Source organism: Rhinatrema bivittatum, chromosome 3, assembly GCF_901001135.1.
Source record: "Rhinatrema bivittatum chromosome 3, aRhiBiv1.1, whole genome shotgun sequence".
NCBI lineage: Eukaryota > Metazoa > Chordata > Amphibia > Gymnophiona > Rhinatrematidae > Rhinatrema > Rhinatrema bivittatum.
The window spans coordinates 154,696,593-154,708,708 of record NC_042617.1 but is presented as its reverse complement, the minus strand read 5'-3'; the positions used below and the strand labels follow the sequence as shown (position 1 = coordinate 154,708,708).

General features: G+C 41.9%; 1 protein-coding gene across 5 annotated transcripts in view; it reads left to right on the top strand.

The window, feature by feature from the left end:
• ARID4B (AT-rich interaction domain 4B) overlaps positions 1-12,116 on the top strand; it is a 486,307-nt gene that overhangs the window by 204,403 nt on the left and 269,788 nt on the right. For all 5 annotated transcript variants that reach the window (XM_029593836.1, XM_029593835.1, XM_029593838.1 and 2 more), the window contains exon 9: positions 5,345-5,424. In XM_029593836.1, the coding sequence (XP_029449696.1) occupies positions 5,345-5,424 (80 nt within the window). The remainder of the gene's footprint in view (positions 1-5,344; positions 5,425-12,116) is intronic.

Sequence of the window (12,116 nt, the reverse complement as noted above, 5' to 3'; positions counted from 1 at the left end):
TTCACTGTTATACCTTTTAATTCTCCCTCACTGCACAATGTTAATATCCATAAAGAGACATCACTGCACAATGTAAATAAGTTACCTCTGTAAATTTTTACGCTACTATCCTTATTTCCTTCCTCTCCCAGTTCTACAACCTTGTTTTATTGTAACTTTTGCTTCCGTTGCACTTGTTAAAAGAACAGTTTTTGCACCCCCTGTTATATGTAAACCGGCATGATATGATCTTATCATGAATGCCGGTATAGAAAAACCTTAAATAAATAAATAAATAAATCTTACCTCTTAGACTTCTGGCATTAGAATACAAACATTTCAAAGTGTGTATTTTGTTTGTATTAACATTCTGCTTTTCAGTTGACAGGGATAAATTGGAACCTTTTAGCTCAAGTGAGTTTTTAATTCTAGGCACTTGGACTACTATTCTTATTATTGGAACCTCTCTGTTGGGATGTCCAAACTCTAATGCTTCATTAGTATCCTTCGAAGATACTGTCCTCTGAACCATGCGCTGATGAGCGACTGTTGGCTTTCCCCTTTGATTTAGTTTAAAAGCTGCTCTGTCACCTTAACCAGGGTGGAACCAGCAGCATGGTTCCACCCTGGTTAAGGTGGAGTTCATCCTTTCAGAAAAGAGCCCCCCTTCCCCAAAATGTTCCCTAGTTCCTTACAAAACTGAATCCCTCTTCCTTGTACCATTGTCTCATCCATGCATTGAGACTCGGAGCTCTGCCTATCTCTGGGAAGTTGTGCATGGAACAGGGAGCATTTCAGAGAACACTACCCTGGAGGTTCTAGATTTCAGCTTTCTACCTAAGAGCCTAAATGTGGCTTCCAGAACCTCCCTCCTACATTTTCCTATGTCGTTGGTGCCCATATGTACCATGACAGCCGGCTCCTCCCCAGCATTGTCTAAAATGGATTGAATTGCCCACCCCTGCTCTAGCAGGAACTCAGCATCAGGGTAAAAGTGGGCTGTGTGTGATGGATAACCGCCATACCTTATGCAATATTCTTTCAGCCAAAAGAGAGATGCTGGAGGGTTGGCGGCTAGACTGGAGAGGATGGGGTCTTCAGGAAAGTTTCTTTGTGACAAACGGTGGGAAAAATATACTAAGGGTCATAGAAAATGGGGGCTTTTGGGGAATCTGTTCTTTTGCACACTTGCTGCACCTGGCAGTGAGGTGGGGCTGAGGCCAAAGAACATCAGGAACCTATTACTGAAAGAGCTGATAGGTGTAAGAAAAGAGCGCAGCATTTTAATCAAATCATGAAGGATGGGCAGCTTCTTTGTGACAAGCAGGAAAAATTCAGGATCCCTCATAAGCATCTAATTCAAGATGTTTTCATCTGCCGGAATTCTACCTATATGATTCTGCAGAGGTCCGTGGAGCAGTAGAACCCCTTCTTGATCTGTCTCTGCAAATAGATAAGTGTAGATCGCTCCCCAGGAACATCATGATTGGTTAGTAATGAGGTAGCTGATACCAATCGTGAATCCCATAATGGATGCCATGGAATATTTAAGTTCCAGAAGTGACACCTTGTGTGAGGTCATCCCTATAGTAAATATTTTGAAGGAAAAATTAAAGTTTCTGTGAGCAAAAGGAAATGGAAGCAGATGTTTTGATGTTTGTGGACTCCTTGAAGCAGCAGGTTGAAATGAGACTGAAACGTCTGACAGAAACCAATACAAATATGCTTGCCACACTTTGTGATCCTCTGGTGAAAAGGAGTCTTGCTCCCAAGTCCCAGCATCTCACATTCATGAAGGAGATGCTGGTAAATAGGATGTGTATACAGGAGTGGTAGAGGTACAGTGGAGATGTAGTACAGGAAAAGAGTGGCCACCCCCGACAATAGTGTAGACACGAGCAGCACCCTGTCAGCTAGTACTTCCTCCTCCACCTCAATACTTCAAAGTCACGTTGACCACAAAGAAACATCTCTCCTGACACAGACCAGATGGCAAGAGAGAACATTGGCCCACTCCAGGAAAGGAGATTCCAGCAGAAATTTCTTTGAAACACTATCACAGAGCCCAACAAGGACATGGACAAACAGAGCACATTGAGGACATGACTGGCATATTGGGCACAAAAGTTGGCAGTCTGGTCACACCTAGCCAAGAAAAATCAGCACTGTCTTTGCTGCCTACCAACCAGTATACTCGGTGAATGTGTTTTCTCGGTGGCAGGGGACATCTGAGCTCTCGTCATTCAAGGCTGACATCAGACTTGATGGAAAAGTTGGTGTTTTTAAAAATCAGTCTGCTTGTGCTGAGCTTACCAGAATTTCCATGCAAGTGCAAGACGACTGAAAGCTGTTGCGGCTGAGGGCTTGGCTAGAGCTGATGAACTCCTACAGTGGCAATCCAGGACTTCAGCGAGATGCAGACAGGGCTGAGGATCTTCAGCCTTTACTAGCGGCCGGCAGGACTGAGACTGAGGCTGAAGTAGAGGTGCAGGTGGTGCAGGGCTAGATATTGAGGCAAGGCGAGGCTGGAGTCAGGAACAGAGTAAAGGTAAGCGTGGAACTCTAGAACAGACTGGAACACTGGAATAAGGTGTGGGTAAGGCTGGAACAGAGTGCAGGTAAGACTGAAACACTGGATCAGAGTGCGGGAAAGAGTGGAACTGTGGCACAGACAGAACAGGACAGGACAAGATAAGGACTAACAGAACAGAATAAGGAACACGAAAGTCCAAAGGCAACAGGCTAGAAAGCAGTCCTGAGAAGGCCACAAGGCAGGGCTAGAGCAGAAGCCCAGACAGGGCAAGGCAAAACAAATCTGGAAGGCCCGGAGGCCAGAGAACAGTCCAAGGCAGGATAGGGCAAAGCAGAGAGCTAGGAAGACCCAGTGACAAGGCACTGAGCTTAGCCAGAGGCAGGGTTAAATAGGTTGAGCCCAGCTGAATCATAGTATCGCAGAGACTGACTGGAGCAAGAGTATAAGCAGCTCCATGGGGACTTCTGGTAGTTGGGAGGCAGGTTCACAACAGGATGCTGGGCTTGATGGACCCTTGGTCTGACCCAGTATGGCATGTTCTTATGCTCCTACTATTGGAGTGGAGGAATAGCCTTGTGGTTAGAGGAGTGGGCTACGAGCCAGGGTTCAAATCTCACTGCTGCTGCTTGTGATCTTGGGAAGTCACTTTACCTTCCTTTGCCTCAAGTATAAACTTGGATTTTAAAATCTCTGAGAATAGGGGAAAGCTACAATATCTGAATGTAATCTGCTTTGAAATGCCAAAAAGTGGAATATAAATCAAATAAATAAAAAATGTGTTTTTAATTCCCAGTATCACTGCTGCTGCTCCATGCCAGTCTTGGTATCTTAGGGTGCCTCCTCTACTGTTCTAGTTCTTTTCTTGGTGCTTTCCATATCTCTTCCCCTTGCTGACTCTTGGTCTTGTCCTAGCCATCCCATGCTCCTCACAGGCCTTATCCATCCAGTTATCTTTAACGGTTTGTTTTCTCTTGGTTATTTTCTTCAGATTTCATTCCCTTATAGTTCTTGCGATTATTGGTCTAATCTGGTATTTATTCTTTGATGGATTATATTACAGCAAAAGGCAAGTATTGCAGAAGTGCAGCAACCAGGACCACGACCATGATTACTGTTTCTGAGGTAATGGAGGCAGTATTTGCAAAAACTGATTCAGAAGAATCATGATCTGGCTTTTCTGAATCATAGAATATTAAACAGCTAGTGGCTAAAGAGCTTTTGGTGCCTGCCTGCCTGCTGTCACGGACTGTCACGCTGTATGGTGGCCCTTGTTAAAGCCATTTTCAACTTTGTTTTATCGAGTGCCTGCATGGCACCTTTGAGACTTTGTATCCTGTTCTACAAAAGATTTGCCTGTTAATTTCTTTGGTGAAGATTGTCCTTGATCTCCTGTTATGTCCCTCCCGATGCAACCAGGGCGAAACACGGCCATGTCAGGGGACTAATAGCTCAATCATAACTATTTTGCTACTGTACTTATGTACAAGATATGTCTGCCTGACGACTATATTGAAAGCTTCTTTTTCACTATTTTATGGCCCTTGTCATTTTGACACACTTTTACATCTTTATGGACATTGGATGGAAGGATTTTTGTGAAATTTTTATTTATTTATTTTATTTAGATTCCCAGTTGTAGCTATACTTGGATTTTTCCTTTGTTTATTTGTTTTCTTTTTATGTATTTCTTTTTTGCTTATCTTTTTTCTGATATTGCTATGCGTATCTTTAAAATAGTTTTTTTTTTTTAATTATATTAGATGTTTAATAGGCTCAATGAGACCTACAGTGCTGTTTGAAGTCTAAAGCTTGTGATGTTTTCATGTGAGATTATGGGTGGGTCTGATAAAGAAATGTGAAATTTTGCCTAATATAATGTTGGTCATCTGCTGTGCGATTTCTGAGTGGTTAAAGGTTATTACTTCTGAGGGCATGAAAGTGTGTTGTGAGCTCCTTTAATATTGGAGAGATTTGTTTTGCAGAGCTTTGGCTAGGCAAGTTGTGCATCAGGATGCTGCTGACGCCTATAAAATGCCTTTTTAGTGCTTCTCTCATTTTGAAGACACTTAGGGGCCTATGCAGTACGCGTGTTTCACACAGACATAAAATGGTGTAAACTCTTCGATGCATCAGGCTGTTGGGGCCTGAGTTACCAAGCTCTTTTCCCATAGACATAGAATAGGGAAAACAGCTATAGTAAATCAGAACCTTATATGCTAAAAACTGGAATCAGGAGAGATGTGAAAGTAGATTTAACACTATTTCATTTTTAAGGGCTCCAAAGACCATCTGTACACTCTCTAAGCCAAAAAGTCCCTTTTCCTATTGCCTGTGGAGCCACCGTCTTGAAAATGCGTTGCACAGTGCAAAACCAGCATTGTCTGAGCAGTTGTGTCTGCCTTCATGTCCTTCCTTTAGACTGACATGAGAGTCTGAACCTCCGTAGTGTGCATCCTCCATCCTTGTTTCAGATGTCATCCTGGAGGACCTGTATCTGAAAAGGGATAATGAAAAGCATCATCACGATGATATGTCTGTATATAGACCAGAGAAGAGACCAGCCTAAAAGCCTGTATATAACTACTTAGAAAAAGATGTGCATCTCTTCCCTCCTATCCCCCTCCCTTTTTTTTTTTTTTTAAAAGCTAGATTCTAATTTTATTTTATTGACTTGTTTCTGAGTTGAGGATTCTCTCAAACACTTGAATTAGCCTGAATGAATTGAGCTCATCTCGGGCCCACAGTGTTTTTGACATTAATTATGTAAATGCAAAATAGTCTTGTTTACTTAACCCTTTGTGTCTTCTTTTATTATTGCCTTGATTTTTGCAGGTGGTTTCCCCAGACTGCAGTGACGAAATCACAGTTAAAAAGGACAATATTTTAGTTCGTTCGTTCTCTGACGGAAAGTTGTAAGTAACGTAGTACAATCTACCAATAATAAAAGTTCAAAGACCTAGGCCTGAAGATAGGAAATGAGAGATTGTATTTTTCAATGTGTAGAAAGCAGCAGTTCATGCCAGTTGAAGATCTTTAGCTACCCTACATATGATAATTAGTGTAGCCACATGCTCATTAAACTACTGCCATGAAAGGATTATACAAATAGAATTTTCTCTTACATGTAGCTACATTTTGAATTCAGAATTGCACAGGATGTAACCGCAGTGAAGGGGAACCAATTGGAACTTTGGCTTGTGCTGTGGCGGCTTGCTAAGCGACCTCTGCTTATAATCATCAAGACCTAAAAAAGGAGAAAAAAATGAAATAAAACCAGTCCCCCCCCCCCCCCCCCCCCCTTGTTTATCTCTTAGCTTCGGTGGCTGATTTTGGTTTCACAAATGGCGTCACATAGGATTTACATGCTAGAAAAAGTTAAGTTTGAATTGCGACCAAAACGTATGGGGGTCAGGCTGGACTTGTTGACCTGGTTTCGATTCCAGCCACAGGCCCCAGAATCAGCTAGGGTTGAGGATGCTGCGGAGGCATTTCTCACAGGCCATTTGGGAGAGGAAGGGGAAGAAGAGAGTTGGTCAGTGTGCATTGGCGATACGCAGTGGGCAGGTTTATGCCTTATGCTTGCAGGGTTCCAGAAAGAGACCCGGTGTGTGGTGCCCGGCCAGGGACTGTCACTGCAATGAGAGGACTAAAGTGAAGTTGGGAGGGGGTGGGAGGAAAATCACCAGTTGGTGAATGAAAGCTTGTGGCACTGGATCCCAGCCCCGGTCCCAACTGAGCTGGAAGCCCCCAAGGAGCAGGAAGAAACTGCTTGGTTGAAAAATAAAATAAAGCAGTGTTATGTAATTCATTTGAATGCGTTTGCTTATTTATATAATGCTTTCATTCAAATTACTATACAGTCAAGATGTATGTTCTGTTTTTTGGGTTTTTGTAATTGATCATGAAGGCTGGTGTTTTTTAATAAAAAGTTTATTTAAAAAATTATAGTTATTTTAATAATAGTTCTAATTGAAATATAAAGGTAGAGAGGCTCAACTACTTGAAACAACTGAAAACTTAATGATTTCTGCTGTTTTAATGAAATACCAGTCCTGTTTTACGAATGTAAGTTGGACCATGGAATTCTTCATAGAGTTTTGCTGTAACCAGCACTTAGAAGTTCAGCTAAACTATATCCATCTCTATCCAAGAAATATAGCACTTTAATCACTACTAGAGCACTTATCAGAAAATTAACAGAGGTCTGTACTCTGGTAAGACAGCTTAACCTATTAGCATGGAAAGTGACGTAATGTCTATTTTAAAAAATGAAAACAGATTGGCTAATGCCTAGCTGAGGTGCACTGGTTTCAACTGCAGGTTTGTTATTAAATATGAATGCCTCGTATATAAGATATTGACATTTGTCTCAATGTAAAATTAGCAGTACTAATTTCTCAGAATTGCAATTTGACTGTTAATTGACTTTTTTGGACTCGTTAAGATTTATTTGCTGTGCTTTTTAAAATAAAAGGTATATGCCTTTAAGACACTTATAATATTTTTTTTTGTTCAAATTCTCCTCCTTGGAGTCCCCTTTTGTCCTGTTTGATCTCTGTCTAAATCGCACATCTGTCAGTGTGCTATGGAGGATTCAGATGAAGGTCGGCATAAAATCATTCAGGTTTACTTTGCTACTCCCGCCGTTAAGAATTTGAAGGGGAGGGGAACTTTCAGAAATTGCTAATATCTCTGTAGGGTTGACAACAATGAGCTATTTTCTGGAAAGAAAAGCAAAATATGTAAATATAAAAATAATTTAACTGGCAGCTAATTTAATTTTGGCAGGCGCTCCTGCTTTTAATTACTACCTTCAGTTTTGGTTATTTGGTATTGGAGCAATTTTCGATAATTCTAATATTCTGGAAGTAACATGAAAAATATATAATTATTATCATAAAATGTGCAGAAATTGTCTGCCTCACTTTAAGACCTGAACGGAATTGGAAGTAAACACATGCATTGATTTTGTAAGTTACTATAAAATGTATCAGTTTGTTTATGAAATTAATAATTATCCTTCATTTCAAAAGCTTCTGTTAAGTCCTTTTTATGTATCTTTTATGGTAACATTTTTAGGTGAAAAAAGAAAATATTACACTATAGACAGAATACAAGTTAGATAATACAGGAAATCAAATGTTTTTCTGACACATTTGTTTAAACAGTTTTCTCTGAGGATATGCAGGATGGCAGTCCTCACACATGGAGTTACATCATCTAATCGAGCCAGGCACAGAAAACTTATGTCAGTTTCTAGAACTTTGACTGCGTCTCGCTAGTCATGTCCATCCATGCCATTATATCCCATGTTCACCTGTTCTGAGCCTTTGGGTTTTTTTGCCAGAATCACAGGGTCATTCGTCATGGGGTTTTGTTCCTCATAGTTTTCCATAGGTAAGGTTTTACAGTAGTTTCTTTAAATTTTCATTCGATTCCCTTACTCACTTTGAAGCAGTGTGCCTTTGGTACCTGCCGGCCATTAATTCACTGTTGCCATTGAGTTCGATTTTACCTCCCTTTTGGTTCAGTATGATAGATGTATCCTGTAATGATACTGGCTGCTAGGCAGCACCCCCTGCCAGCAGGGACCCTCAGTGGGCTGCACTCAATCCTTTTATTGTTGCCGCTTTGAAGGTTGTATTACTCAGCAAGGCCAGCCCTCACAATCTGCTCGGGGCCTCCTCATTGAGTTACCTTGGCTCCTTGCTTTGGCCCACCTTGTGTTTATCTTGCCTTGCCTGTGTGTATATACCCTGCCTTGTTCTTGTGCTTCTTGCCTTTGACCTTGTTCCCTGTGTGGCCTATTAGAGGCCTTTTTGCCTTGCCTTTGTTTCTAGTGTGGCCTGTTTAGGCTTTCTTGTCTTGTTCTTTCATGTTCTTTTTTGTCTGTTTCTTTATTCCCAATGTGACCTGTTTAGGCCATCTATCTTGTTCCTATTTTATTTGTCTGCTTTCCTGTTCCCTGTGGGTCTCCCAGTGGCCTACCTTGTACCATGCCTTGTTCCTGTCTGGGCTTCCTGGTGGCCCTCGTCTGTATATTCCTTGCCCTAGTCCTGTCTTTGTGTTCTTTCTTTCCCTTGTCCTGTCTGTATGGTTTACCTTGTCCTTGTTTGTGTGGTTTACCTTGTTCCTGCCAGTGTGTACCCAGTCTTGCCCATACTGCCTCTGTCCTGCTTTGCCTATCCCCTGTCATCCTTTCATCGGACTTATCTTCTGTTGCTGACCTGGACTGACTTCTGCCCTTGCTGTATTGTTTTTCTGCCTGCCCTGACCTCTGCCTAGTTTCCAACCCTATTTGGTCTCCAACTGCCTTGACCTGTGTCTGGACTCTGACTCTGTTGGTACACTGTCTGCCCTGACCATGCCTGCCTTTCCCTCCCAGAGAATTCCTGTCGGCCACCAGAGCCTGTGGGCTCAAACCAAGTGGGAGGTGGCGAGTCAGGTGAAGACCCTGTCATGCTGTGCTGTAGAGCCCTTTTGGAGGATTCCCTAGCACCGCCCTGCCCAGCTGTGACATGACATATGTGCTTGGGGACATCGCATGATGTCTATGGCTGTTGCAAATGTACAATTATGACTCAAAAAAGACGTCTGTCCCAGCACTGGAAGATTCATCAATTGACATCAAAGAATATCAGAGCTGCATTGGTGGAAGGAGCATCATCTGCATTGGAGGGACAGTCTATTCCCTTGGTGCTGTCAGTTGATAGGGAACCCCGGAGGCAGGCCTTCGTCTTCTGACTCTTCCTGAATGAAGAAGGCGTCAGGTTCCGCCTCTTTGACACTAGCATCAAGGAGTTTCGGTGCTGGGCATTGAGAGAAACCAAAGAACAGTAGTATCGGTCTTGGTGCCGGATGAAACAGGGATGGTCCAGTGCATGCCGAGAATGCTGCTAAGCGGTGCTTCCTCTATGTAGGCCAGTCACTCGCAACAGCTTCCACCAGTCCAGACTATTGACTAATCATATGTCACCTGCTTGAACCTCTGCCTGACTCTGACTCTGCCTGCCCTGGTCCCAGGCATGTGACTCGACCATCTTGATGGATCTTCACCTCATCTGCAGAGGCCTACACCTAAGTCCTGCTGACTCTGGCATCCTAGGGCTCAACCTAAGGGGAACAAGGGATAGTATAGGTGAAGTTCCAGTTTGGCCTCTGCTACAGTCAGCTCCCTGCAGGTTACACCAACTCCACCTCTATTCAAGGGATCACGATTAACAGATTTAATATTACTCAGATTGTTTTAATATTGCCATTATGCTATAGTTCCTGCTTCCATTATTATCAGCCTAGATTCACTTTTTTTCAAGATACTAAGCAGTTCACTCCTGGACAACTTGCAGCAATCATCACAATGATCTATTAATACCCATCCTGGAACGTTGACAAGGCAAACGTTTCAACTTATATTTCTATTGACTTCTCCTTTGGCTTCAAAAATCATCATCTGCCTTCAAACGTCCTGACTCTGCCGAACACTACTTCATCCAACTGTGAATCCAAGTCAACGTTGATCTTGCCAATCTGCTTCATCCTAACCCAGTTAAATAATTCATATGGAAGGGCCCATACCATAAAAATTCTCTTCAAGAAGATTGGCAAATGCATCCCCATTAAAAAAAATGGACAAAAGACCATAAAGCCTATGGGTATCCTATATCTTTCAAAGAACAAAAGACTGATTTTCTACCACCACTGAAGTGCATCATTTAGAACTTTCTGTCCACCATTATGTTAATGCTTCCATGATTATTTCTGCTTCTAGATATCCGTCATAAAAACATAACAGATATTCCATCAAGCCCCAGTATTCTATTTCCAACAACGGCCAATCCAAGTCACAAGTACCTGGCAAGTACCCAAACATTAAATGGATCCCATGCTACTAATGCTGGCAACAAGCAGTGGCTATTTCCCATTGATTAATACCAATTTATGGACTTCTCTTCCAATGAATTATCCAAACTTTTTTTTTTTTTTTATTTAAACCTAGCTACACTAACTGCCTTATCCACATCCTCTGGCAATGAATTCCATCAAGTGAAAAGAAGATAACCAACTTCATCATATCAATCCAGTAGGTACAAATGTTTAACTAGTGAAAAATTTCCCCTCCATACCAGAGCAAAAAGCCAATGAAACTAATAAAAGACTGATAAGGAAACTTCTTGTTGAGGTTTTATCTGATGGGATGGTTATGGTTGTGGATAACAGAATAAGGACTGAAAGAGCTCTCCTTTCATGAAGAACTTGTTTGTTTGGTTGCATGTGGACTTATTTTAAGGAGTTTTAGAATATGTGTAAGTGTAATGACATTGAGTGGTAGCATGATAATGCATAAGAAAAGTTTTTAATTTGGATTTACTCAGCTAAAATATCATTACTACCTTATATTTGCTCTGATCCCTAATAGTCCTCAGAAAAGGTTAAGTTCTAGAAGTCCATCCACTTCCCACAAACGTTTACATTAATACAATGAACATAACTATCGGCCAATTCCTGCCTCCTTTTCTAAGGGAGCTAATCAGAATTCTAAATTATAAGACTGGAGATAATTTTTAATATTTTTTATGACCCGAAGCGAAGAACTTAATCCTAGAGGGATTTTAGATTTAAATTATTATGATATGTCGTCATAAAAATGATGAAAAGGGAGGATTGATGTGGGTGCTTATAAGGCTCTTAGTCTCAGTGAAACACTTAGAGCAGGAAGGTCCCACTCTTCTATTCCAGAAAGTGAGCATGCAGCAAATTAGCCTCAGATGCCTTTGCCCTGAATTGGGGGCAGGGGAGTATGTTGTACACGTATCCTCCAATCCATCTGGTGACAAAAACTTTCTTGAACTTCTAAGAGGATAGGGGGACCATAATTCTCATAGTTTCCTTTTAGCCAAGACAAATCTGTGTCCGCTCCTTCGGGAGATTTCCATCAGGGAACCAGTTGGACTGGGAATTTTTCCAGCTCTCATTACTCAGGATCAAGTTGGGATGCGCTATCCCAACATCAGGTCCTTAGTCGCTCACTGCTTGGATGTTGAGAGATTGAGGCCCATAGAAAGTCCACCCAACTTCTGCTGACACAAGCAAACTGGAGGTTGCCATTGCCAGACTATATCCAGTTGGTTAGCAGATTACATTTCCTGTTATGTCAAAGCTCACTCTGTCCAAGCCATGGCAGCATCTGTGGCTCACCTGCGATCGGTCCCCATAGAGGAGAATCTGCAAAGCTGCACTGTGGATTTCTCTCCACTCATTCACATCTCACTACTGTTTGGACAGGGAAGGCTGATGTGACAGTAAGTTTGACCCGTCTGTCCTTAGAATTTGTTTGAGGTGTAGAACCTAAATCCTTTCCCTCCTAGGGCCCATTGTTTTTGTTTTAGGCTGCCCCTCATAAATGTGTATAAAAATTGAGAAAAGGCTTGTTGCCATCCAAAATTTGTCTTTTAGCACTTGTTATTGTTGGTTTCCTGCTTTTTTGGTGGGGAGAAGCCTGTAGCTGTAGATTCCCCAATGTTGAGGAGAGGACTGTCATCCTACTTGTCCTTGGCGAAAGCAGAGTTGCTTACCTGTAACAGGTACAAAACCTACCCACCTTCCC